At 37.9% G+C, this 27,992-nt stretch overlaps 3 protein-coding genes across 5 annotated transcripts; 1 reads left to right on the top strand and 2 right to left on the bottom strand.

Moving 5' to 3' along the window:
• Positions 1-6: 6 nt before the first annotated feature.
• Positions 7-5,689, bottom strand: parp9 (poly(ADP-ribose) polymerase family member 9). 2 transcript variants are annotated; one of them, XM_057335431.1, is made up of 10 exons: positions 4,762-4,875; positions 4,546-4,628; positions 3,294-4,213; positions 2,944-3,165; positions 2,648-2,863; positions 2,341-2,413; positions 1,565-2,110; positions 1,305-1,432; positions 1,015-1,171; positions 7-875 (listed from the first exon to the last, which is right to left on the bottom strand). In XM_057335431.1, the coding sequence occupies exons 3-10, from the start codon at positions 4,185-4,187 to the stop codon at positions 586-588; spliced, it is 2,526 nt and encodes an 841-aa protein (XP_057191414.1). In that variant the 5' UTR covers positions 4,188-4,213; positions 4,546-4,628; positions 4,762-4,875; the 3' UTR covers positions 7-585. The 2 variants fall into 2 exon arrangements, with proteins under 2 accessions (XP_057191414.1, XP_057191415.1); XM_057335432.1 differs by lacking the exons at positions 4,546-4,628; positions 4,762-4,875 and adding an exon at positions 5,564-5,689.
• On the top strand, positions 4,962-14,439 carry parp14rs1 (poly(ADP-ribose) polymerase family member 14-related sequence 1). 2 transcript variants are annotated; one of them, XM_057335427.1, is made up of 18 exons: positions 4,962-5,149; positions 5,409-5,512; positions 5,599-5,632; positions 5,791-5,895; positions 6,140-6,364; positions 7,010-7,237; positions 7,321-9,575; positions 9,719-9,952; positions 10,075-10,296; positions 10,398-10,476; positions 10,589-10,735; positions 11,056-11,118; positions 11,257-11,433; positions 12,118-12,324; positions 12,465-13,130; positions 13,231-13,373; positions 13,500-13,674; positions 13,811-14,439. In XM_057335427.1, the coding sequence occupies exons 1-18, from the start codon at positions 4,969-4,971 to the stop codon at positions 14,089-14,091; spliced, it is 5,526 nt and encodes a 1,841-aa protein (XP_057191410.1). In that variant the 5' UTR covers positions 4,962-4,968; the 3' UTR covers positions 14,092-14,439. The 2 variants fall into 2 exon arrangements, with proteins under 2 accessions (XP_057191410.1, XP_057191412.1); XM_057335429.1 differs by lacking the exon at positions 5,791-5,895.
• Positions 14,424-27,870, bottom strand: esyt3 (extended synaptotagmin-like protein 3). Its single transcript, XM_057335430.1, has 23 exons — positions 27,245-27,870; positions 26,545-26,586; positions 26,310-26,444; positions 25,965-26,041; positions 25,694-25,763; positions 25,213-25,302; positions 25,049-25,104; positions 23,441-23,561; positions 23,142-23,318; positions 22,939-23,021; positions 21,858-21,906; positions 21,386-21,475; positions 21,107-21,169; positions 20,948-21,007; positions 19,580-19,651; positions 19,405-19,491; positions 19,087-19,236; positions 17,010-17,386; positions 16,797-16,895; positions 16,581-16,712; positions 16,400-16,505; positions 16,124-16,173; positions 14,424-15,417 (listed from the first exon to the last, which is right to left on the bottom strand). Exons 1-23 carry the CDS (start codon positions 27,554-27,556, stop codon positions 15,378-15,380), a joined length of 2,538 nt encoding a protein of 845 aa, XP_057191413.1. The 5' UTR covers positions 27,557-27,870; the 3' UTR covers positions 14,424-15,377.
• Positions 27,871-27,992: the final 122 nt, after the last annotated feature.

Genomic DNA, 27,992 nt, shown 5'->3' with positions numbered 1-27,992 from the left:
GAGAAATTATGGTTATAGGGGGCATTTATTTATTTTGTCAAATCACACAAAATACAGTATTAGAATTATGTGTGTTTCTCAATTTAGTGATTTAACTTTATCCTAAAAAGTTTGAAAACATAAATTCACCACCAAACAAACTACTAAATATACCAAAATACAATCCTCTTACACTGAACTATAATTAACTAATACACGTGCTACGAACAAACTGTTATTTTCATTAATCTAACACCAATATAGATCACATATCCCATTATTCAATAAAAACAATGAAAATATCCACAGCTGAAAGGAATCATGTAAGAAATGAAGAGTAGGACAAAACCAGGTTAAACACGTTTTAAAGAATGAACTAGTCAATTATGATGGCTCATTAGATAAGTTCATTAAATAAGTGATTTAGACTACGTTACTGCAAAGATCTATTTTCTTCATTTACTTCACTGAACTTGTTTACAGAGTCAAAGCTGCAGAGGTCAACTTTTTACAGGACTAAAGCAGTCAATCATTTCCCCTGATTTACTGTAAAATGTTTTGTTATTGCATATTGCTCAAACAAAACTCATTAACAAATATCTGAAGCTATACCGCTGAAGAGGTTTGTTTACCACATATAATCAGGTATTGAGGAAGAGCTTGTTGACCATTGAAGATCACACGAGTGTTTTCTTTGTCAGTCACGCTGTCAAAGCGTTTCAAAGGGTCAGAACCTATGACAGGGGGCAAAATAAAATCTGGTGAACCAATCGCTGATTTTCCAGTGAGAACTTGAGCCTGAATGATGTAGATGTACTCTTCCTTCTGTCTGTTCCACAGCTTCAACGCCCGGTCCAGTCTACTGCTGAAGTATATACCACTGCCATTCTTTTGCTCTGCAAATATAAATACTTTTATGTAGACTTTTCTTTGTACTTTGTTTTTTCCTAGAGGAACATATCACAACTAAGCATTCAAATAATTTACAATTAAACAGAAGTAACGTGAAAAACAAATGCTGCACATTAGTCTTACCTGCAGGTGGTGCGAAATCTTTGTGAAAGCCAACTCTGCAGATGAGATCACAGAACTGAGCTGACACACACTGGTACAGATGCTCCGGTTTATCTTTTATTCGCTTCCTGTTCAGCTCAAAAATCGGCTGCAGGGCAGCATTCTCAATTTTCTCCACCTGTAACAACAAGTGCAACGACATTCCATTAGAAGCTTGTATTTAAATAACATTGTGCTTAACTTCCTCGTTGTCAACTTGTGATAGTTATGTATCTGTGAAAATGTAATTTTAGTTGCCCTCATCTGCTCACCCTGATGGCATTGAGTCCACAGTCTTTGACTTTCCTTTCCATTTCCATATAATCTTTCCTATCCACAGGAGTTCTTGCATAAAATGAATTGCTGTCTAGATGAAGAGGGTTGTAATCCTTAAACATGCCTGTGTTGAAAGAGACAAAGACTGTATCAGATGTTATGAATCATAAACTGAACATGAACTCAAACACAGCTAAGAAAAATTATTTCATACTTTCAACTGTGTATATCTACAACATTTACAACAAAAACATACATGTCCTTTCCACGCCGCTTGTCTTCCCATAGACGTCAACAACATACATGTTCTTAAGGTTGACTCTGATATTATAATCATGCAACTCAATTTCTTTGTTCCGTGCCAGATAAGCTTTCTCCAAAGCTGCATTGATTTTAGGTGGCCATGGTGCACCTTTACACTGCCAGCGAACCACAGAATACAGAAGGTCGCTCTCTTCATCTAAAGCAAAGTCGTTTTGGGCCTGACAAAGCATGGATTCCACTTCAATAGCCACACAGCTGACAGAGATGGGTTCTCCAGTGATGAATATGCCACCATTACCATTCTTGAAGAATACTGCGATTTTTACACCAAACATGGTTTGAAGTGACAGCAGGTTTTCATGATCTTTTTGGCCAAAATAAATGACATGGTTATTCATTATAGTTATTGTGTCATTTCGTGGGCCCAACATATTCATTATCCATGCTTGTGCCTCTCTCAGAGCTTCCTTGGAGACACTGCTGATCTCAAGAGTCGGTGTTTCATTTCTTGTGGATTCCTTGGTTGCAAAAGTAGAACCTGAAAACATTTGAGCATGCCATGTTTTAAAAACTTCAACACCAGATTAACTCGCCAATGTTTTGTAAATGCCTAAACCAAACAATATATCTGAATGACCATCAGTAACTGAGCAATATAAAAGTTAAAATAAAGGCTAATATACATTATCTGTGCAAGACTGTACAGTATGTGTGTGAAATCATAGCTAATATTGAATAGTTAAAACAAGCTTTATATAGTTTGCTCACTTTGGGTCGTAGTACTGGGAAATTCTGAGAACTTCATCCTTGCTTTCACATTATTAAGCTTGTTTTCGAAAGCCTGAAAAAAGCAACAGTAAAGTTCACGTGCAAGTTTCTTGTCTGTTGAACTCCATCTTAATTTATTTGATTAACCATATTGCACATATTATTTATAATGCATTCTCTATTTCTTTGTAGTACTAAACATAGTACAGACATTAAAATAATATGTGACTGTTCAAATCACAGTCAAATGACTTCTACAATATACAAAATAATTATTTAACAATTACAAGCAATCAATAGAAATTACCTGCATCATTTTAACATCTTTTGGGAACACAACAAAGTTTATGTCCAGTTTCTTTCTGGAGTTCTGTTTGGCAAACTCTGCCACAGCATTCATCATGATTTCGGCAACATCCTGTTTACAAATGCGTAGATTTCCAGTACCAATAGCTGGGAAGGAAATGGACTTGTATGCAGATACAGCTTTCATCAAACAGTCAAAGACCACTTTGTATAGAATCTAAAGGCAAAAGGCACAGGCTTGTTACTGGCTGCCTCAGGTATAAAAATGGTGTGCAGAATTGTTGAGATCAATTCTACCGTTTTGGCTCCAGTCCCAGACTTTAATGTGCAGTGATAGACTGCTGCACAATTCAAGTTATGTCCTTTAGTTACAAAAACGTCACAACTTGCGGGATAGTCTTTCTTAAATTTGTAAAGCTCCTCTTGAATCTTTTCACCGGCTTTCTTTAAAATAGCTTCTGAAATAAGCCCCATGGACAAATCCAACGTATCCGAGATTGTATTCACAATTACATCAACCTATGATAAAGAAGCACAATGACAAGAAAGCGAGAATATCAATGTAATCAATCATGAATGAAAATATTTATTATAGAGTTGGTCAAGAATAGTTTGTTTTTTAAAATATCCTACTTTCTCAGCCTTACCTTTTGCTCCTCAATTAACCCCTTTCTGAGGTGCAGTGTTACATTTCCAAACTGGAAACTGTTGCCTGAAGAGAAACTTTGGTCTCTGCCTGTCACAGCTCCACTGTATGAGCCAGTGATGTTGGGCGGCCCCAGAAACTCCGTACAGGCTCTTTCCATTTCTTGGACCGTGGGTTCATCATTATTTACGAGATTAATTTCTACAGCCCTGCCATTAAATGCATCATTGTCATTGTACTGTTGCACAGTTTGTACAATTATATTTGCACAGAGATCTCTGGGAAAATTAAAAAGGCCAGAACTTATAGCAGGAATTGCAACAGATGAAAACTTTTTAAATTCAACTACATCTAGGATGCACTTAATAGTCTTTTGCAAGATGGGAGCAGATTTGTCAACATGCCATTGGGTTATATTTGAAGGCAGACAGGGTCCCACAGCGTGTATGATGTTTTTGCATGGGAGATATCCAGCAGCAGTGACTACAGCTGTACCAGTTGGCACATTTCCCTGTTTTCGTATAATATCATCACTACACTTCTGGATCACTGGTCCCCCAGCTTTACTTAATGCTAACGCAAGACCCGCTCCATGATGTAGCCCCTCATTAGCAGCATTGACCACAGCATCCACCTTATGACGTGTAAGATCATCTCTCCAGACTGATACTTTCACTCCTTTGGATAGCTGTTTGAAGTACTTCAATTCAGGAGCTGAAAGCTTACTTGCATTACTACCAGAGGAGTCAGAGTCAGAGTCTTCCAGATTGTGAAATATAGTTGTGCAACCAAATTTCGTCTCAACAGCTTTGCAAAAGGCATCTCTACAATGTCTCAGAACAGCACATTGCTCTGGAACAAGTGGGATGGGTGCTATGTTACTCATGGCGTGCATTTTCCCTCAGGACATGAACCTAATTCCTGGGTGAGAAAACAAACAATCATGAGCGAACTTGAAATGATGTGATGCTTGAAATCTATAACAAACGATAACACAATAAAAAAGCAATCACCGTGAAAGTACACAACTTCTAAAAAAATGTTATACGTCATGTGCATGCTCATAGCTTATATTAAATCAACTAATCTCTTACAATAGCACAAACACGTAAATATTCTGTCTGCAACCCAAACACAAATTGGTGGAAATTGATGATTAAAAGACGAGCAAGCGAGTTTGACTGCCCAAGTCGCTCCCAGTTAACATTTGTATACATTTAGACTTAGTCTGTGAAATGATAAACAACTCTTACCTTAAGTTTTGACAAAATTTGGTAAAACTCCACAAGTAGATTTTCTTGTTCAAAGTGGCTAAAAGACGGTCGTCGAAGATAATCTAAAGCGAAAGAGACGTACAAACGACGATGTCCTTAAACACCGAATGATTTACGATTTACTTGAAATCCAAACGTATCCTCTCACCCTTTGTTTTATGGACTGTTCGTACGTACCAAACGTAAGTTACCTACCTTACTGTCGTATGCGACGGTTTAAACGTTTCGAGAAAATCTGTCTAAAGTCACTAAACTGGCTTCTCCTTGATCTCGGTCTTTTTTTTGTTTGTTTCAGGGTGTTAGGGGAACTCCGCCTGTTGCTTTGCAAAACAACAAGAACTCAAAAGTGAAAGTTAAATAAAGTTAGAAACTGGCGAACACATCCGTCACGGGACAGTCGACATGGCCGACGAGTTTCCATATGCGCTCTGTGTGGAGGGCCAGTGGGACCCCAAAACTCCCAAAATAAAGAATAAACTGACCATCTACTTCCAAAGTAAGAAATCGGACGGAGGAGACTGTGGGGTTGACAGTGACGATACTGACGGACGAAGAGCAACTGTACGATTCAGAGAAGTGGAAGGTAAAGTAACAACAAAATGCTGGCGTTTATCATTTTAAAACAACAAAATGCTGGCGTTTATCATTTTAAACATATAACAAAGTGTTACGAATACGTTTCTTAATTCATAGCGAAATCACAATATGAAAACTGTGGGTGGAGCCCGATAATCGAAACTTAAGTTTGCGTACACAGACAGGAAAATAATGATGATAACAATAATAAATCAGTCTGCTCATACGTAGTATTATAAAACATAAATGTGTGTCTATGTGCGCAGTGAGACAGCGAGTTCTGCTGAAAAACACGCATGAGTTAAAGATCGGTCAACAAACTTTTACCATGACTGTGGGACTTCCGCCATCAGAAGCCTCAAAACCTGACGTGAGTATAACATGTCGGAAGGAGAAGAGTTTGAAGAGTAATAAAACCTACGTTCATTTGAGTAAAATCGAAACTTTATTCCTCAGGAATCGGCGTCTTCGGCCAGCAAACTTTCATCAGGTGAGTCCTTTCATTTGCTCTTTTAAAATAAACGCGCTGCCCTCTGCTGGTCAGACCTGTATATACCCTCCGTACAACACAGTCTTCATTCTAAGCGTACAGTTATTGTAAATACATTAACTGTAATAATTAACTGTACTTACATATTCACCACATAGAACCAATCCAACACTCTGTGGGTTTGGAAATTACCAAAAGGAAGGCAGAACCGTGTTCAGTGCAGCAGTCTTCAACACTAGACCTCAAAAAGCCAAGGCTTTTGGGTCAGTGTCATTTAAAATGTTACCTTGTAAATATACAAATACACCAAGAGTAGTTTACCTCATATTATAGTATTATATGAGATAAGCTTTTATTAGTATGCACGTTTTCATCTGCTGTATATCTATAAGTAGAGGTTGATACTCAAGCTTAAATGTCTTGATATCTTCTTAAGTTAAAGGAAATTTATTAAAGCTGATACAAGCCCTATAATAGTTCTCAAAGTTAATAATGTTTTAAATCCAGGTGAACTGAAGAGCGAAGCCCTAAAGGAGGCTGAGCCAATTGAGGAGGAAGAAGAAACCACCTGTAGACAAGCTGTAATTGAAAACGTACAAAATGTTTCTCAAGATTTTCTTGTAATGTTGGTGGAAAATGTGCTCAAGGGAAGTACTGCCGAGTCAAAAGACTTCAGTATTGAAGTAATACCAGAGAGCAACTGTGCAGTAGTGACATTGTCCAGCAACAAGGGTAAGGCTCCGTTTTGTACATTGTGCTACGTGCATGTGGAAAATATAGTTTAAGTAAGCTTTTTTTGTTAATCTTCTTTCCCCTAAAGCCCATTGCACATTGAGTCCGAAATTTGCGTCCGAAATTTCCGCACGTTAAAAAATAAATACAACCTCACGTTGTGTCAATCTTACACACTGCCGCCGATATTTTCGTCCGTCATAAAAAAATTCGGACCGGGTTCGATTTTATGCGTTTTTCGCATCCGTCAAGCATTTTGAGTGGCCTTTTTTAACAATTCAGAGACACCATACAAACAAGAGCCAAATACGAAAAACGCATACGAAAATTTCGGACTGTATGTGCAAAGACCTTTACTCAAAGAAAATATTTTTCTACATACTAACGTGAATATATTAAATCATTTAATATACTGTATATATTTGAAGAATATAGAATAAAACACTGTTAATATATTTCAATATATTGAATAATGCTTAAGGAATTGTAGCTTTTTATATACTGAAAAACATGATCATTTGGTTCCAATATGTGTAAAAGTATTATTTAATAAATTGCATTATATTTTCCAGTATATTCCCTATTTTTGTTTCTAAAGGGTGTAATTCTCCTTTGTGGTGACTTATATGAAATTTTGTTTCACAGATCTACAAAACTTCATTATGTCCGGCTCAGGCAATACAATCATGAAAAAGAAAAACATGAATGTCCGATTACTTGAGATGACATCAAAGGTGAAAGCCGAAGGTTTACCTCCCAGTACAGTTTCTGAAATCCTTCCGCTATATTTTGAAAGATTCGGGGAAGTAGAGGATGACGTGGTTATGTTTGAAAACGATCAATCAGCAATAATCACTTTTAAAGATCCCAAAGGTACAAAGCACTTACATTTGAAGTATCAGCTTCATTTTATTTTCTGAATATACATACAATATATATTTTTTTCCTTTTTGTAGATGTTTGTAAGGTCATCAATGTGCAACATAATCTTAAAAAGCAGCCCTTCAGAGTACTGCCATACTATGAAACTTTGCAAACAGCTCTTTATGGTAAAAACAGACCCTGCCTGAGACTTCCAGAGGAATTTACTGAAAACATAGATCCGACTTTATGGCATCACTTAAACAAGAGCCAAAAATCCCTGGATGTGATCACCCGAGCTATGTCCACTTCTTTTTGCAAGATGGATTTAAGTTCGCCAGCAGTCAGCATCACCCCTTTGCCTTCCCTTCTTCAGCAAGGCGGGCAAACAAGAAAACTCATCCAGACTTGGCGAGAAAACACCTCCACCGTGTTCTCAGCATCAATGTCTAACTTCAAATCCTTTGAGCTCGACATTCAAAAAGACGCATGGAGTGAAATAGAACCTGAAATTAAGAAAGCAGTAGCAGCGGCACCAGTCACACTCGTTCCCGAAGTACATCAGGGGTCAATGGCTGTAGTCGGCTTGAAAGAAGATGTGACCAGAATTGAGACCGTTCTTGAAGACATTGTTGAGACAGTCACTAAAAGAATCCAAAGGGAGAAGGGAAGTGTGACAGAAGACATCGATATGTCTCCATCTATTCACAAGATTGTTTTCTGTGATGATGTGAAGCAGAAATTTTGTAACACATTTCCAGAACTGGAGATAAAATACCTGGCGCACAATCAAAAGATAACTCTCTACGGCCTAAAAACTGAAGTGCTGGAAACAAAAAATAAAATACTAGAGGATTTTGTTAGTTTAATCCGAAAACCAGTGGAACTACATCAGTCTCTTTTAGACTTTCTCCATAACAAGGACCTTGAGGAAATGAGCACAGCTTTGTTTTTTACCAAAAGGATCAATGTAGCATTGGAAGTTAAAGACGAGAGAGCCGTGCTTATTGGCAAAACAGACATGGCTTTGAAGGACGGTGAGAAACAACTGAAAACACAGCTGGGTTACCTGAGCTTTGATGTGGAAGATGCTGGTGTTTTGAGAAGATCAGATTGGCAAGACATCGTCTCTAACATTAAAAACACAGAATCAAGAGTCACAATACAGACGACTGTCAACCAAGTGCTCATTTCTGGCTTTGCCCCGTTCATCAAAGACGTTGAAAAACAGTTACGTGATTTTGTTCAGGAAAACTCTTGCATTGAGAAAAGCCTAAAGGCTCACAAGACCGTGATCACGTTCATACAGGATCATCAAACGCAAGACTGGTTTGAGGAGGTGAAAGGGAAAGTCAATGTGCAATTCAAAGATGAAAACATAGTGATCAGTGGGCCGAGATTTCATGTCTCTCACTATGTGCCAATGTTTGAGAAGCTGCTCACATCTACACACCACTGCATCATGAAAATAGCCAAACCGGGAGCGAAGAAGTTCTTCAAAGAAAAAGAGTCCATGTATGTTCCATTAGCCAAGACGAAAACGGGTTGTCTGGTGCAGTTAATAGATGAGGACGATCACCACGGTCCAGTCAAATCAGCCATAAAGCATGTTTATCAATTTAAAACACCGGAGGGTGTGGAAATCACAGTTAACAAAGCGGACATGTGTACATTTCAAGCGGACGCGGTAGTCAGCGCCAGCAACGAGGCTCTCGTCCTGGATGGAGGATTATCAAAGGCGCTTTCTAATGCTGATGCTAATCTTCAGGATGCCTGCAAGCAGTATGTCACAAAGAGGAAGGTGACAGTTGGCGACGCTGTCGTCTTGGACGCTGGAGGACACCTGAGATGCAAACACGTCATCTTTGCGTTAGCACCGCAGTACAGCCCTGCCAAACACCATGAGGCAGTGGGTCTTCTGAAGAAAACGGTTAAGAAGAGTTTGAATCGGGCCGATCAGGAAAACTGCCAGTCTGTGGCGATCACAGCCATCGGCTCTGGCGGGTTTCAGTTTCCTCCAGACCTTTGCGCAGACACCATTGTGAAATCGATTAAAGAGTTCTGCGAATTTGTTGGGGACAGCGTTCTGAGGACCATACACCTGGTTGACAATAATGATGTAACAGTTCAAGCTTTTGAGGCTGCTGCCAAGAAAATCTATGGAGTCAGTGCAGTTGGTCTGGGGGCAACGGGGGGCAGTTCAAGCAGCCAACAGCAAAGCCAAGCCAAAGCAAGTTCTTCTCAAAGTCAAGTCCACAGTACTGCACCCTCTCAAGGGGCATCGCAGAGTGTTCAAACAAAAGAAGGTTTAACCATCAGCCTTATGAAAACCAACATTGAGGACACAACTGTAAGTTTACTATTTGTTGTATGTTCATATCTGGTTTCTCTCTGATAGGAAACTGCACACATCTGGAAATGCTTTTTTTTAAATATGTAAAAAAGTATATACATGTTTTTTGTAAGTGTAAATATGTTTCACTTTTTGTACAGATGGATGTTGTTGTGAACACTCTCAGCAGCGACTTGAATCTAGGTGTAGGAGCTGTTTCAAATGCTCTTCTGAAAGCTGCTGGTCCACACCTTCAGGCTCTGCTCAATCAGCAAGCCACAGCCCCAGCAAATATTGGAGCAGTCATTGTAACAGAAGGTGCAAACCTAAAGAACAAAGAGGTGTTTCATGCAGTTGCACCGCACTGGAATCAGGGACAAGGCAATGAGCAGAAGGTATTGCTTCGTGATTGTTACCTGAAATTCCAGCATGAAAATAATTCAAATTATTAAGGTTTCTGTGGTTATAGATGTTAATATATTAACAAAAAGGGGTAAAATGTCTTCTCTTTGAGCAGGTGCTGGAAAACATCATTGATGAATGTTTGAATCAGGCAGAGCAGCGTCAACGGAAATCTATCGTATTCTCTGCTATCGGTACAGGAAATCTGGGATTTCCAAAACCACTGGTGATCTGCTCAATGCTGGAATCAGCTCTTAAGTTTAGCAGTAAAAGAAGTACAAAGAACGTGCAGGAAGTAGCATTTGCTCTTCACCCCAAAGATGCACAAACCATCCAGGTACCTGACGTCATCATTTCGGCCTTTCCCAAATTCAATGCTTTGCGGATTTATGATGCTTTTGCATCGTTATTAATAATAATGTGTGTCTTCTTCAATAGGTATTTACAGATGAGTTCAACAAGAAGTTTATGATCCAGTCTGCCTCAACCAATAATCCCACACAACAGCAGAGCCCAGGTGCCCCAAACAATGAAGGACTCAAGCTTGTGTTAAATGGATGCAGTGTTATAATGACATGTGATATAATCATGTTTATAATTATTTCTGTTATATTTGTATTATATCACAGGCCCCTTCTCGAAGGTCACAAGCAAATCTGGAATTTATGAGACTATAGTGGGAGGAGTAACACTTCAGGTTCTTTGTGGTGAAATCACTGCTGAGAAAACCGATGTCATTGTGAACTCCACCACTAAAGAGTTTACACTGAAAGCAGGTAAAGTTAAATGATGTAGTGTATGATTAGTTAGACTGTTATCTATATATCCTACTCATGATTTTTCACATTTTCACTTAAAGTGGATCATCTTTTAAGACTGAGATCATGTTCTAAATATTATAAACAAACGTCTGATAAACATTTATACATGATAAACATTCATTAGATTACAAAGGTTAATGCTTCTCTAAGACGTCTGCTGAATGGCATTCTTTAAGAGATCCCGCATGGAATGTCTACCCTTCATATAGATGTTTGGAAAATGTGTTCGTGTGATCAGGGATAATGTTTATTTAAAATATTTTCAAACTGTCAAGGTGTCTCAAAGGCTATTTTGGATAAAGCTGGTCCAAACGTAGAAGCAGAGTGTCTGCAACTTGGTGAGAAACATTTGTAACTTAACAATTTTGTGATAGTTAAATAATAAAAGTAATCGATTAAATATTAAGCATAACAAAAATACTTTCATATGATCTGAAACTGAGTGTCTCATAAATTTGATCCATGTGGTTTTTCAGGATCCCAACCCAACAAAGGACTGATAATGACACAAGCAGGAAATTTACAGTGCAAAAAGATCATTCACATTGCAGCACAAAGCAATGCTGCTCATATCCTAAAACGGGTTAAAAGGGCTCTGGAAAAATGTGCAAAGGAAAAGTTCACCTCCATTTCATTTCCGGCTATTGGTACAGGTGAGGAATATAAATCTAAAACATAGATATAAATTTTAGAAGCAAATTAGCATTCAAAAGTGATTGGTAACTACCTATTTTTTTCTGTCTTGAAAATACAACAAATTTTACTTTAACTTAAAAATAATCTTTGTACCTATGATATATAAGTTTGAAGTTTGAATTGAAGTTTTATTCAGGGACAATACACATTAATCATACACGGAAACAATTTAAATTGTGGCGGATTTAGCCAAAATGGGCTAAGAAAAAAAAACAAGCAAGCTAAATATCACATAACTATCATATTATACACTAAAAATCTTGGGCTATTTGAACCCAGCTTTGGGTCAAAAATGGACAAACCCAACCGTTGGGTTATAAATTAATGCTGGGTTGTTTCAACCCATTGTTGGGTCTAGATATAACTATATCCTGGGTTAATTTGCCTCAACAGTTCCATCTTTGACCAAACAATTGGTTTAAATAACCCAACATTTTTTAGAGTATACTTACAGCTCTAAGAATGCTCACAATTTTTGATTTGTCAGCATTTCTAGAGAAGCCAAATTGACTTGTTAAATCTTTTTTTATAAAAGAGATGACTTTGTTGAAACACCCTTTTGCACAAATGGGTTTTACATCAGCTGAATTGTATGTTGTCAATGCAAAACTAACATTTAAAAAAAAATGTTTCTCTCTTAGGACAAGCAGGGCTATTTCCAGGTCAAGTAGCAGATTGCATGATGGATGCTGTGGTGGAAATGGTAGGACAGAATCCTCAGTCTTCTCTCAAGTTGATCCGAATAGTCATCTTCCAGGCGCCCATGCTCAATGACTTCTACAAGAGCATGCAGAATCGAGAATACACTGTCATCCAACAGAAGGACACTATTTACTCAAAAATTAAAAGTATGAATCTCACACATAATAAACAAATTACACATACTATGTCACAATTTGAGCTAAAGCAGAATGGTTTTGAAATTCATTGTCTTGATGAGGCCAATATACAGTGTATGTACAATCCAATTTTATGTTGTGTTTCGCAGCATATGTTTCTACTTTCACATCATTCTTTACCGGAACTTGGGAGAAAGAAATCAAACAACATGGCGGTAAAGACATTGTCATTGAAGGCATTAAAGTTGATCCAGCCTGTTTTTCTATCTGTGGCCCGACACCAACAGCGGTGGACAAAACAAAGGAGTTCCTAGAAGAAATGATCTCACAGGACCAAGCATTCCAGAAAATCACTGACACAGCAATTCTGAGCTTTTCAGACAAAGACCAACAGCGAATCCAAGATATGCAAAGCACGTTAGGTGTATCTATAAGGCTGGAATACAAAGTCCAAAAAGATTCAGAGAGTTCCCCAGGAGAAGCCACACTCATAGTAGAAGGTCTCACTCGAGATGTCCTAATAGCCTTTCAGGAAATCCAAGACATGCTCAAAAGCGCGAAAGACGAGCAGATACTGAAGAAAGACATTGAACATGCGAGCGAGCTTGTGGAATGGCAGTATGAACAGGGAGGCCAATATAAGAGTTTTGATCAACGTATGAACTTTGAGTTGGAAAAGACCCTGGATAGAGGAGCTGCAGACGTCAAAATCTCTTTCCAAGGCCAGGATTACCAGATCAAACTGCCTGAAGGTCCTGCAATCAGTACCACCGGTGGCAACCAGATGAACATCAGACGCATTGACAAACTGAAAGGTACTTGGTGCATGGCATCATTCATTGACAGAAAATAATAACAATTATAATTTGTTTTCACCACAAGACTTGAGATTAAATAGATGTTATTTACCATCAGCAACTGAAAGCATTCCACAGCATTGGGGTGCCATGAATCCTACACAGTTGTTCGCAATATTCGCATTGAAAGCAGGAGATGCTGAATACAATGATGTCTTGGTACTCTTCCAGGCCACTTGTGCTAACCACAATGTTTTGAAGGTGTGTATTTGTTTATTTCTGTCATATTTTGACACTTGACATTTACATTGCAATGAATAAAACAATCAAAAACGGAGAAATAAGGGACAACAATTGTAACATGTTCCACTCCTGTTTCTCTCACAGATTGAACGAATCCAGAATCCTGGCATGTGGAAGAACTACCAGAATAACAAAAGTGTCATGGAGCAAAAGAACGGTCATCAAAACAATGAGAGAAGACTGTTTCACGGAACCAGTGAACAGACTATGAGTCACATCAATCAGAGGGGATTTAATCGCAGCTATGCAGGAAAAAATGGTAAAGGCAACATTCGTTCATTTACAACAATACCAAAACAATATTTATATTTATTTATAGCAATAACGTAATATAGTGAGTAATGATATGCTGTAAACATATATTACTGTTAATCACTTAATGTCGCTCCTTACAGCTACAGCATATGGAAATGGAACTTACTTTGCCCTTAACGCCAACTATTCTGCTAGCAACACATACTCGGTGCCTAATGCTCAGGGACACAAGTACATGTACTTCTGCAGAGTGCTTACTGGAGACTACACTCAAGGACGTGCAGGAATGATTATCCCTCCTCCAAAAAACAACACTGCTGATCTGTATGACACAGTCGTCGAGAACACCGTCGCTCCGACCATTTTTGTGGTATTCAGGGATGATCAGGCTTACCCAGAATATTTAATAACTTTCACTTAGTCAATGAAGATGAATGATTGCACAGTAAACCTAAAGTGCCTTAGCATATAAACTAAATAAGATAAAAGTCAGGCAAAAAAGCCCTCTTGTATCTGTGGTTTAAAGGGCTTTAATTGGTAAAGAAACTGTAAAATGCATGAATAGTTTAACCACTCCCATTGATCAACTTTCCTGAAGACCCACAGCACTGCATATTTTGTATGTTGACCTCATTTATTATACCCGACTCAGAGTGGGTTGAGTTGTTCTGATATACTGAATTTCTGTTGTGAATCTTTAACTGAAACGTTATACAACTGTACGCTGAAAAACAACAGCACTTTAAATAAAGATTTACACACCTTTAAATGTTTTATTGTCATTTTTTTGCAGGTACACCCCAGTCTATTTACATATACACAACATTAACAACTGTTCAAATACTTTTAAAATCCAGATAAGGCAGTCACCTTATTTGGTCAAATAAAAAAGCTAGCACAAACAAGCTCTCAAACTGGTGGATAATAATATAAAGTACTATTTTGATATTATTTCACGTACAAGTCAAGCCTCAGACATGTAAAATGCACTTAATAGGGAGCATTTTTTGAAAGGCACGGTCCCGAGGAGATCAGTTATGGAATAATGTTTTTATGTCTACTCCTCTTTTATTATTTACAAATACGTAAATATACACCAGTCTAGTTAAATGTTTGTAATTTCTATGTGTTCTATAAAAATATGCTGTGAACCACAATAATGTAGATGTATAATATAGGCTGGTTGGAAAATCAGTTCTTGGAATTACCATTAAAACAACCAAATACAATACAAAGCTTCATATATCTACATCTACAAATATTCCAGCTATCTTAGTAGTAATAGTGATTTGGTACCAAAAATATATGATTTAATTTAAGAACATTTAACAAAAAAAAACTATGCGAACTAAACCTGTCTCTAATATGACCTGGAGCATCGTGAGACCAAAAATATAGGATTGATTTAGGAATCACTGTACAAATTAAATCATCAGCCCAATCCTCAATGTAAGTCACTGATGTAATTCAGTGCCAAAGTCCTAAGTAGGGTTTTGTGTGGGTCATTTTCAACAACAGGAATAAGATGATACTGTATGAGCAATACACATTTAAGGGTCAACATTACTGTATGTTGTCCACTACCATTAGATGAATTTGTTCATATCGTGAGGGAAAGGTCAAATGTGAAAACACAAAAACAACAAGATAACATTAATAAGGACAGCTGATTAGTTACTTTGTGACTACTAGTTGACATCAGTTTTATTAGTTTGTCTTCTTGAGCCCAGGGAGAGTGAGTTCATACCTGTTTGATCAGAAAGACAAAAGTTATACATGAACACAAGGGTGCAACTTTGGTTTGAGAAGTGGGGGACACACAAATGGGGGAAAATGTTTTTGATTTGAATCCTATCACAAATTCAAAATACCCATGTTTTGCATTGTTTTTGATTGTTTAAATTGATTAAACCATGAAACCAAAAGCTACTACCTAAACATTGACCACTGAAGCCCACGTTTCTGTCAAGCCTTATCATAAACACTAACTGCTGTTAAAAGAACGAGTCCTTATTAAACGAAAAAAGTAATAAATCACGCATACGTGTTTCTTCCCCATAGAAGTCCATTACAATGAAACAGCTTAACATAGCCAAAATAACTATTGTACCAGTAAAACCAGTAAACTGGTACAAATTTCTATTAAATTAAAATCAAAACCACGTGATTGAAAACAATCTTTCAGTGATCTATTTTTAAGGTGTGCTCGCGACACACGCATAGACACAGGCTCACACTCTCTGTGTCCTGCTCGGTCCTAGTACTTCTCCGTGGCGATGACGGCGTGTGGTTAAAAAAATCATTACAATCTAATTTGAAAGTGAGGGGGACACGAACGGGATTTTGAAAAGTGAGGGGGACATGTCCCCCCTGTCCCCAGTGGAAATTCCGCCCCTACATGAACATGTGAAAGCATACACGCAACCGTAAAACCGTAAGACTGCTTTCCTTACCATTCTGTGGAACCCTTGGCCAGGTCGATTTCAGACAAATCAATCAAAACCTTTAGAAAGAAAAATGTCGCAAGAAATGTCCATGCTTATTGTTATCTAATATCACATACACGTGACTATTCACTACTTATTATGTATTACTATTAATTTATTTATTACTATTTCAACCTTTTATAACAGTACATTTTAATATTTAAACTGTAATAACACAAATTATTTATAATAATTTATATAGTTGCCTTAAATATTTATGTATCACATTGCCTATCCACTTACCATTCCAATCTCCTTTCGCTCTCTTTTGTGAAGCATTCTATTGTTTTTTACCGCAACATCCAGCTTTCTACTTCTTGCTTCCTCCAGTGACACAGAAAACTCAAACCTGAGAGGAAATGGTTACCGAGCGTTAAAACAAATACAACAGCTGGATGGTTAACAGTTTACAAAATACACTTACATCTCACTGAAGACAGGGTTCACAGACTTCTTTTTAACTTTAGTGCGTTTGCGATGCTTCCAAGTTTGATCGGGCAGCAGATACATGCGGACGTATGTATCAGAGCCGCTCTCACTACAGGCGAACAGGTCCCTATGGAGCCATGAGTAAACAGAACAGTTTGTATTACTCTGTAAGCTACGTGGAAAAATAACTAAAAGTAGCATCTTGTCTCACCTGCAGGAGTTGACTATCACGATAAGTCGCTTCCTTAAGGAGGCATAACGCAGTGTCAGGTCGATCTGTCCAAAGCTGCCCTGATGATTCATGATGGCCCTGTAAAGATCACATTTATTGAACGGTTAAATCAGTTAGTCTATTCAAACTCGAGCGTTTCAAAATCAAAGGTTTTTCACGTTCAATGAAATAAAAACACCTGATCATACATACTCTGGATAACGGACATTATCTGACAGATCAAAGCGAGATGAAGCTATGGAGTTTTCTGACAGGAGGCTGTGGGAATCATATCGACGCATTGCACCTGGTGTATAAGGCTCGGACAGCCGACCCTCTGTGGCCGCTAATGTGCTTCGTCGGTATGCTGGATACTCCGCTTGGAGATCATTAGCTGGGCTGGCCTGTATAGGTACAGTCTGTGTTCTTGAGAGCGGGACAGATGAAATTGGCATTTTTTCTTTCTGCTCATTTTGTGTGGACTCAGATGAAGTTGGAGGCTGAGGGAGAATTTGAGAAGATGAGGCCTTTGGCTGGGTCTGAAGGGTTGGAGTGACAACTTTTGGCTCTAGTTTCTCATGCGTAAGAATCTAGTTGGGATGAAACAGATGTGTAGTCATTGTTAGCCAGCATACCAAAATAAAACATATTTATTAAATATCACAGTCACCATTATAGCCATTTGTTTCTTAAAGGTGCACTAACTTTCTTATTAAAAAAAGTTTTACATATAAGGAAAATTTGTTTATGCACACATATTTCTGGCCCTATGAGGCCACATTATACAGAATGAATTAAGAATGTGTTTAAGAAGTTTTTCACCTAAAGAAAAAACGTTTTTCACCTACTGTTGCACCTGTGTATATGGTTGAGTGACAATGAAGGGATTTGATTTGATAAGAATAATTATGTATGGGACGGGGGAGCTCCGCTGAACAAACAAAAAGGTTTCGCTTTTCTTTGTAATCTGTTTGTTGTAACTGTTATAATATATTATGTAAAATAATATTTAAAAAAGACTCTAAACAAGAAAATATACACTACCGGTCAATAGGTTTGGAAAACTTCTCATTATCTTAAAAAACTTGTGATCTGAAGGCGTGTGCTTAAATGTCTGAAATCAGTTTTGTAAACCAAAATAGAATTTTACAAACATAAATGTTTCTCTCATTACAAAACCAATATTTTATTTAGTAAAAAATGTTTTCGAATTGGATAACTTTGAATGATGAAGAAAGAACAGCCAAAAAGAGCTATAATAGATGGGTACTCCTAAAATATTGTTTAAAAAGCATCTCAGGGTGAAACCTCAAGAAGATGCTTGATAAAAGCTTTCATCATTTTTTTTGTTCCCCATAGTTCCCTTTGTTTTGTTTCAGAACTTTGATAGTATTAAAGGGGTCATATGACACGGCTAAAATGAATATTATGGTTTGTTTTAGATGTTATGCAATGTGTATACACGATTTAAGGTTCAAAAACGCTGTATTTTCCACATACCGTGCATGTTTGTATCTCCTCTTTGCCCCGCCTCTCTGAAACGCGCAGATTTTTTACAAAGCTCGTCGCTCTGAAAAGCGAGGTGTGCTATGATTAACCAGTGCGTAGTGATTGGTCGAATACTGCAAGCGTGTGACAGAAATGTAACGCCTCTTACCATATTTGGAACATCAGGTTCCAAAGCAATTGTACTGACAGGCACGCCCACCTTGCCGTATACATTTGGTCGGTCTTAGTCAAATCATACCACGAACTGACGTAGATTTGTGGGGGTGTGGTTACACGATGAGTTTCAGGCAGGTCTGGGTGAGCATTCGCTTTTAGATAGACTGCATCTTTTGTTCCGACACTTTTTTTTGCAATTTTACGTGTCTAATACATGCATGGGAAACTTATAACACACCAAAGACACAGAAAAACACGTATTCGCACCACTGACCCCTTTAACTTTAGTTAGTATCATTCTCAAATCTGGAAAAATATTATTAAGTGTTCTAAAACTATGCATTTCTTAAGACAAAGACTTCAGTCGTATCTCCCAAATTAAAGTGAGATCAAGCTATCGAGTTCTACAACAGTATTTCTTACCTGGTCATCTCATGGGCAAAGACATGCTGAGATCACGCAAATGAATACTACCCTGTTATTGGTCACTCTTGCTCACAGAATAAATCAATCATAGCTGAATGCATTTCAAAGCATTTTCACAGTGGCATCAGAAACTGTAAAATTGTGCTTTGTGTGTCACTCCATTCGTGCAGCAGAAATGAATGTTTTTTAGTTCACTCACCCTGAGAACAGCTTTCATCTTGATCTGGCTATTGGCTCCTGAGCGCTCAAGCTGGAAGCGCTGCTCCAGCATCATATCAGACATTTGGAGCAGTCGGACCAGAGGCAGTGTGAGGTTGCCCAGTAAGTTTTTCTTCTCATTTTCTTTTACCTGAGAGTGACAGAAGTATTTCATATCTAACACTATGAGGCAGACACTGAAAACATGCCAAACCATCATCTACCCTGTTATTTAGTGCTGTTTGTTATAAGTCTTAAACTAAAGAAGTATCATGTTTGTATACAGTAATCACAAGTTACGATTTGAATACAGGTTTACCTCAACGTTCAACACCTGGCGGTTCACATTGTGGACAAAGAATACGAAGCACTCTTCATAAACAGGGTCTTTTGAGGCAAACACGATCTAAGGAAAAATCACTCCAGCTCTTAATATCTGAGGCACTGCGTGTAGGAACTGGAGAACATTACAATATTCCCCAAAAATTACATACCTTGCTTTTCTGACATTGTTGATCTACAGTAAACTCAACATATGAGTTTGGGTCGTTGGTTTTTCTGGTGAGCTACAAATTAGAATGAACATGTTGTAAACAAATGTCATCATTTGTCACTTTTTTGACATATTTTCAAAGATTTCAATTACACTGTGTGAGATGTTTATGCACATGATCTGAACTGAAGATAACTCCACGTTATTCATCCAATAACCTCCCACGTGTTTGAATAACAGGTATTTGAGCCACTGACAGTGAGGGAATATTATAAATAATAAACTATAAGAACATGAAGTTGGTGTTTTACCTTTTAATTTGCATGAGGGCATTTTCATAGTCAAGCCAGTGGTGTAAACCAGTTTGACAGGTCGTTACGATTACAGAGTAGCAGAAACTAAAACCTGAGACTGGACCTTATCTGGTTCACAGTTAAAATAGTTTGATGCAATCTCTGGAATGTACCATTTCACTACAAGATGGCTGAAGACATTCCAAGCACATGACGCAGAGAGCACGAGAGGAAAATACCTAAATATTTGTCATGTTTTAATAAACCTGCTTTGAGGCTTGCTGTCTACTTCCAACAGTAAAAAATAGAATGAAAGCTTTTTCAAAGAATGTCACACCAACCACAGGCGTCTCAAGATATAGTGCATACTTGGCCTTAACCGGAGCCGTTGAGAGAGAGAGTCGCGACAACGGAAGTTCAAAATTTTCGCGTGTCACGTGATTCATGGAGCCTTTAGATAGTTCCAAGAAGTTGTGTTTTCTCTTTAAATGCTATATTTCTTTTTTTATTGTTTTTATTCATTAAATGACTTACGTCTTTAAATAGGTTAAAAGTTAGTCACAATCGGTCTGTTTAGCCGCACTGCGGCTCTATGCGTAGTGATTTCCGGGGACTATTGAGAGCCTCCATGAACCGCCATTGCTACGAACCCCCCGCGAACGTGTTATTTGTTAGTTGGTTCCGCCTATTTTGTTCTGCGTGACAAATAGACATACATGATTTTAAAACGAAAATAAAATCGTCTTTACAGTGTCGGTTCGACTGCATTTCTAAGACCTTGGAAATGCAGATTTAAGACATTTTAATGCTAATTAAGGCCTTATTATGACATTATGGAATTTAAGACTTTTTAAGACATTTTAAGGATCCGCGGACACCCTGTTTTTTTTAACCGAAAATGAAGAAATAAACTCTGTGGTAATTAATAGTGAAATTGTGTTTAAGACTCATATATGGAAAACTAGCAGAATAAAATGACATTTTGTCATTTTTAGCCCTTTTTAAAACTACCTTCCTTCTTTAAACAGACTAAAAAAAGACTGCAATTGTGTAGATAACTTCAGGCCACTTCTTACCCGAATCTCTTTGGCTGGTTTTCCATGCTTCTCATTGTGGGTGAACTCTCGCTGGTCTTTCTGAAGGCAAAAGTAATAGAAATAAAAGTAGACAATAGAAATAGAGAAAAACATATTTTCTCATATGGTGTTTGTGGTATGAAAGGCGGACAGACTCACAGGCAGATTGGAGGCACTGTCTAGGTATACAGCAAGCATTGCACAAGCAAGGCCATCGTAGGTCTAAAAAATTCAAATAAATTATAAGATATTAAATACATTAGATTTAGATCCACTAGACCACTACTGCTTTGAGTTATTTGTTCATTTGTTCATCTATACATAATGTATTTTCTAACTAAATGAGAACTATTTTAACAACATTTTTAACCATCTGGCATGAGATTATAAATCAATGCAAGCAAGTAAACAATCAAAATGCAATGAATGCAAGCTTACCTCCTTTAATAGTTCTTGATTTGTGTGCAGAGACAGCCATTGCAGTTTCAAATGTAATTTACCACTCTCGATATCCTCCAAGGTTAACCACTGTAAATAAAGCACAAAACACAAAAATAAAAATATTTTGAAAATTCTCGCAGTCGTTTTGTGTCCATACAATGTAAGTCAATGTGGGCCAATAATGTTTTGATAGCAACTTTCTTTAAAATATCTTCGTTTGTATTCTGCAGAAGAAAGAAAGTCATACAGGTTTGGAATGACATGAGTAAATAATGATAATTTTTCATTTTTGGGTGAACAATCCCTTCAAAGAGTAAAACTACAAGATGGCATTTCTATCACATATCATAATCTACATATGCAAAACAACATGGTATTACCATGGTATAAAACGTGGTCATATCAATGTATGCAGTATAGAACAGTACGACTTAATCAAGTGTTTCTCTAGACTCTGATCAACACTCACCGTATCAATCTCTCTCTCTTTCTTCACTTCCCCACAATCCAGACTGTACCTGTGACAGACAATCCAACATATCACACATTACATATTTTCAAAATGATTCAATTCAATTCAATTTTATTTATATAGCGCTTTTCACAATGTGCATTGTTCCAAAGCAGCTTTACAGGAGCAAATAAGAAAAACACAGAAAGGTAAAACACAGCACAGTGCATGGTGTTTATAGACCAAGCAAGATCATTATAATAAATAATATCTAATAAATAAATGAATAAATAAATAAATAAATAAATGCAGTCTCCCGGTGAGCAAGCCAACACTGCACTGCTCTGCTGTGGCGAGGAACCCAAACTCCAATGCTGAATAATGGAGAAAAAAAAACCTCGGGAGAAACCAGGCTCAGCCGGGAGGGCCAGATCTCCTCTGACGTGTCATGGCTGCACTCAGTGACCCCGACCAAAGCCACCGAGCAACGTCCACGAAGTAACTTTATTCCTCTGTTGTCCGACATCGACCACAAAACAAGACCAACCAGACCAGATCCACACAGTCCCAACAAAATGATAACCATCATTTCCACACAAATGCTTACCAAGACTTTCTGCACTTTAAAGGGATACTTCACCCAAAAATTAAAATTCTGTCATCATTTACACACCTTCGAATTGTTCCAAATCTGTATAAATTTCTTTGTTCTGATGTACACAGAGAAAGTTATTTGGAAGGATGCTTATAACCAGACAGATTTTGGCCCCCATTGACTACCATAGCAGGAAAAAATACAATGGTAGTCAACAGTGCCCCAGAACTGCTTGCAGTCCTACATTCTTCAAAATGTCTTATTTTGTGTTCAACAGAACAAAAAAAATGATAAAGTAATTTTTCCTACAATGGGAGTCAATGGGGGCGAGATCTGTTTGGTTATAAGTATTCTTCCAAATATATTTCTCCATGTTCATCAGAACAAAGAAATTTATACAGATTTAGAACAACTCGAAGGTAAGTAAATGATGACAGAATTTTAATTTTTGGGTGAAGTATCCCTTTAATTTGCATGAAGGGTAAAATAATACTCGTGCCATACCTGCCCAAAAAGTCATCAGCATCCGTGTCTTCATCATACACTTCCACCTCTAATTCTTGTCCAGGGGCTTCATGAATAACAAACTATTCAAAGCAAATAATGTTGGGAAGTCATAACATTTCTTATTTCCAATGTGAAACAAGCTGAGTTTCTACTGGACAGATGGATTCATTGAGAGTCCTCAAAATGACATCCGCGGTTACCTCATAAACTTCATTCCAGCGTGGACTCAAGGTCTCTTTGATGGTCTTCGTTTTGAACTGTTTGTTTCCGACCCTCAGCACAGTGTATGGATCTGACTTGCCCTTCACCAGTCCCATCATGTATGTGTCTTTGGCTACAAGATTCCGTGCCTCCAAAACATGGACCCGTACTACACCCTAAAGATATCAACAGAAGAACAATGCTCACACGGCGTTAATGATGCACTATAGCAGTGATGATTACAGGCTTTGTCTGAAACAAACATAAAAAGCTGTGAATAAATCAGTCGCGGTCTTACTCGAGGTAGTGGAAACCTCATTTGGTCAACCTTGACTTGATCGATCAATGGGAAGCACATCCGATTGGGCAGAACCATGAGAGAGGCTATGAAGTCCACAATAGCTGATTCTGACATATGGCTAGACAGGAAACAGAGATTTAGGTTTTCTGGTCAGTTTAGGGTGGCAAGAGTATAACTTTGTTAGTATAAAACTATGTATTTTCAAGTGACAGGACTACTTTAAACATAAATAAAACATAGTTGTCACGGTCCCACCGTCTTGTTTATGAAATTCTAGTCGTGTGGCAGGATCGGGGCAGAGTCCTTAGGTTTTATGTGAGAAAACCATGAGTTGTTTGTTTTTACCTCTCATGTGTTTTCTAGTGTCTTGTCATTGGCTCCGCCCCTCTCGTCTCATGTATTGCCTTCCTCCCGTGTCTAATGTTTCCCACCTGCCCTGTGTAATTATCCCTCGTTTGTCTTTCCCTATATAATACCCTCATGTTTCATTGTCCTGTGTCGGTCATTGTATGTGTGTGGTGTGCTTGTGTTTATTGTGACATGTCTCTGATACAGAGAGTATTGTTTTGCCTGTGATCATTACTAAGAGTCAAGTAAGTCAAGTCAAGTCATGTCCAGTAAGTGTAGTTATTTGTCTAGTGTTGCATTCATCTAGTTAGTCTGTGTTCTTGTTGTGTACTTGATTATTCCCTTTGTCATTATTGTTTCACCCCCTCGTGGGCCTTTGTTTTGTGTTTTATATTTTATTATTAAAGTTTGTTGTCCAACGCTGCCTGCAATTGGGTTCTTCTCCTCAAGTTCGTGACAATAGTTTTGATTTGTTTTAGATGATTTTATTTCCAACACAATTCCAACAGTTACAGCTGTGCTATTCTATAGCTTTGATGAGTATATTCTAACATTTGCAAAAAAGGAGTAAAATAAAGAGCAAGTATTTTACTGTATTTTCCATACATAAAAAACTTTTGTGTCCACAGGTTTTGTATACACAGAACTTGTATGACAACGTTTCCTGTTTTCAAAGCTTTTCTGAAGGTATTGGGTGGCTCTACGCACCCAAGTCTCCATTATTTGTTTAGGCCCTGTAGCTTTATTTTGACCTAGTTGCTCATGCTGGTAGAATCAGGTTATGATTCTTACTGCTGTCTTACTAGCACAAGCAAATGCATGTTAATGTAACTGACTGCAAACTAAAGGTTTTATTAGCTAACAGTTATTATCAGTGTAACAAACTTTAATATTCTCATTTCTACCTTTTAAGGTTGTTAAAGGTCCAATATGTCATTTTTTGGAGGATCTATTGACAGAAATGCTATATAATATACATAACTATGTCTTCAGAGGTGTATAAAGACCTTACATAATGAAGTGTTACCTTTTTATTACCTTGAATGAGCTATTTCTATCTACATACACCACGGGTCCCCTTGCATGGAATTCACCATGTTATTTCTAAATGAAATGAACAAACTGGTCTAAAAAGCACATTTCGTAAATACGTTATCTCCTTCGGCAAAGAAGCGAAAACGTGACGATATCTTAGCCTGGTGTCAGCCAATGCTGTGTGCTGTGAGAAACAAGTCCTGTTTAAATTTTATAAGGTACCTGAATGCTGGACTATCCAAAATATTAGTCATTCCGGTCCAATTAACTTGCAGGGTCTAAAAATGTCATTTTAAACACAACAGAAAAGTTATTGATAACAAACTGATTATATATTGATTGTATCTTACTTAATATAACCAATTGGATACGATATTTATACTTACTGGTCGACGAATGAAAAACATGGTGACTCCACCTACGAGGGGTGACTGGCCAATCATAGGCTCAAGAATTACACGTAGCATCCCCTGAAGCTGAAAGAAAAGTGATGTTTGGTCAGAATGCTCTCAGATGTAACTATATTTATTCGCCCGGTTTCACAAACAAGGCTTGGGCTAGTCTCAGACTAAAATGAATGTTTAAACTGTCTTAATGTAACCTGAAATATCATTAAAGATGCACACCAGTAATGTTTTTTCTGCTGCATTTGTATTAAAAGAATTTAAATATTAACCACAGTAGTCCTGGCTTAAGCTAAGCCTCGTGTGTGAAACCAAGCCTTTATATCTTAAAGGTATACAGGTTGTAGTAATTGTGTGACACACTTATGTATCCAGTTGTATGATAAACAGGCTGCTTGAAACCAAACTAAAATACATGAAATACAAGCTTCAAGGTTTAAGTTTAAAATGTTCATTGACCAACCTGAAGCCCTTTGACTCCTACTTTGATAGCTGGTTTAACATCAGCATCAATGTCCACATCAGCCTCATAACTAGATGGAAGAAAAACAGAGTCATTGCACTTAGATGACTTATCGATGCTTACAGCGGCACACTTACATCATACACTTAGGGACTTTCATTGAACTACATACAGAACAGTATGTTATGTATAAAATAATTTAATGAACACCGCAGTTATATATTAGGTAGCAAGAGATGACTATGGAAATGAGATTTGATAGCAAGCTTACAGGATGTTGAGGTCAAGAACGACCTCTCTTGTGTCCAGCTCATGTGTGTACACACGAACCCCTGTAACAGTTGGTGCCTGAAACACATACAGACAGTTTCAGTTAATACACAGACTCAACAATCTTGACCCAGTGACCCTACAGGTATTCGGGTATTTACATTTCATTTACATTTATTCATTTAGCTGCCGCTTTTATCCAAAGCGACTTACAAATGAGGTAGCATTTAACACGTATGTGCCAACAGTATACAAAGGTATGTTTACAAGTAGGAAAATGAAGCTAGCAGGAAGGCAGAATTTACAGAAATGTCACTAATCCTTCTTGTGACTACATAAATCTTACCTTCTGTCCCATGTGGACTTTAGTAAAGGCGAAGGTCTTCAAATGAGAGCTGGATGTTCTTACAGAGGGCTGAATATTTTCAATGAGAAGCTTTTCCATGTACATTCCAAAAAACGGCCATGCCTGCTGAAGAATCTGCAACGAACAAACACTTTTAGAGAGATGTGATTTTAAAAAAAGTGTAAACTGTCAGGCAAACACATTTATAAAACAAAGGATGAAGATCGGATTTTACCTTGTTGATCCAAGCAGCCTTCTCTACATCTGCAAAGTGAATCTATTGAGAAAAAGAAATAAAAGGTATACACATTTTTAAGAGCATTTGATGGTGCCGTGGATGCCTATTGCCTGTAATTTACATCGTGATGAACCGATAAGATCACTCATGTGACGTCATATTATTTTAGAGGGCAAGAAATAAGCAGCCAAACAACTTGAGGCAGTTTTGAAATAGGATATTTTTGATCACATTAAAGTTTGGGAACTGCAATATAAAACTGCATTATTCTTCAGAGCGAATTACATGGTGGAGCATTTCAAATATTTGTTTCAATCCTATTGCTTTATTAAAGGGTGTGTCGGTTTCTCCTGTCATAAACAATTTTGTAAGTCTCTTAAAAGGGCTGGGCATCCATATTAAGAAACTCAGGTTGATACCTTTGTGTGTGATGTTCCCAAAGCAACAGAACAAGAAGCCACACCTCTGACAATTGCCAACAATGTACTGTTTGGATACTAAGCAATATGTAAATCACAACCAGGAGAGGCTTTAAAAATATAGTTTTCTGTACTACTAGTTGCACCACATCTGACTGCATCTTCATGGTCTCATTTAGTTCGTACTTTTTGCTCACATTATTTATGTTTTAAATAGCATTATCCGTATCCAGGTTAAGTTGGATCATTAAGCCCCTTTGTATACCAAGACCACCCACCCAAGCTGGCATGTCCATGGACTTCAGTTCAGTTTTGATAACGTCCTTCTCGTTTTCCAAGAAATCAATGGCAGTGTCGAGCCTCTGGTCTTTCCATTTGCGGTTCTTTTTCCACATGGTCCACATCAGCATGCTCAGAAGAATCCAGCTGACACTCAGTCCAAGAGATCCGGTCATATATACGGGATAACACACGACAATCGCTCTCATCATGTACATCAGAAACTCCATTAACATCTGATTGACATCGCTTGTACTGAATCCCTCGCCAGTGGTGGAGGGCGCTTGACCCTCGCTCACCGCAGCACTCATGTTTACAGAAGCTGTAATTTATTAAATGCCTCGGACATGTACAAGTGAGAGTCTGAATCGATCAGGGATGCATCGCCCTCCCTTCGTTCGTTGTGTTTTTGTTGTCGATTTCAGTCAAAAACGTCAAAGCCCACCATCAGTTCGGAAAGGTAAACAAAACATTCACAGAGACGCGCACAGCATCATCGCAGGTGTCCCGTCGGCTTTAGTATATCTCCGTTAAACAAGCAATCCGCAAACTGATTTGGAGGTTCGGGACTCTCTGTCAGTTTTTATTAACTTCCGTGTTCCCCCATCCATTGCCTTTTTTTACCTGGCACGAAGGTAGACACGCCTAAATTCCACCCTATTCTATTCGTGAGAAATAGCAAACACATAACTTAGTTGACAGACAGGACTGTCTGCATAAACTAAACAGTTGCAGATTCAAAGTGAT

This window comes from Triplophysa rosa, linkage group LG6 (genome assembly GCF_024868665.1).
Source record: "Triplophysa rosa linkage group LG6, Trosa_1v2, whole genome shotgun sequence".
NCBI lineage: Eukaryota > Metazoa > Chordata > Actinopteri > Cypriniformes > Nemacheilidae > Triplophysa > Triplophysa rosa.
Note: the sequence above shows the minus strand (reverse complement) of the source record. Positions and strands in the feature narration are given on the sequence as shown.

Coding starts and splice junctions, on each gene's coding strand:
- parp9 (XM_057335432.1), bottom strand. CDS start 4,187: ATGCACGCCATGAGTAACATAGCACCCATCCCACTTGTTCCAGAGCAA. Junction 3,166..3,293: donor GGTTAATTGAGGAGCAAAAG/GTAAGGCTGAGA, acceptor TCTTTATCATAG/GTTGATGTAATTGTGAATAC. Junction 2,414..2,647: donor AAGATGTTAAAATGATGCAG/GTAATTTCTATT, acceptor TGCTTTTTTCAG/GCTTTCGAAAACAAGCTTAA.
- parp14rs1 (XM_057335427.1), top strand. CDS start 4,969: ATGGCCGACGAGTTTCCATATGCGCTCTGTGTGGAGGGCCAGTGGGAC. Junction 9,953..10,074: donor GACAAGGCAATGAGCAGAAG/GTATTGCTTCGT, acceptor CTCTTTGAGCAG/GTGCTGGAAAACATCATTGA. Junction 10,297..10,397: donor AAGATGCACAAACCATCCAG/GTACCTGACGTC, acceptor CTTCTTCAATAG/GTATTTACAGATGAGTTCAA.
- esyt3 (XM_057335430.1), bottom strand. CDS start 27,556: ATGAGTGCTGCGGTGAGCGAGGGTCAAGCGCCCTCCACCACTGGCGAG. Junction 25,303..25,693: donor TAGGAGTCAAAGGGCTTCAG/GTTGGTCAATGA, acceptor CTTTTCTTTCAG/CTTCAGGGGATGCTACGTGT. Junction 19,652..20,947: donor AACCAGCCAAAGAGATTCGG/GTAAGAAGTGGC, acceptor TCTAATTTGTAG/CTCACCAGAAAAACCAACGA.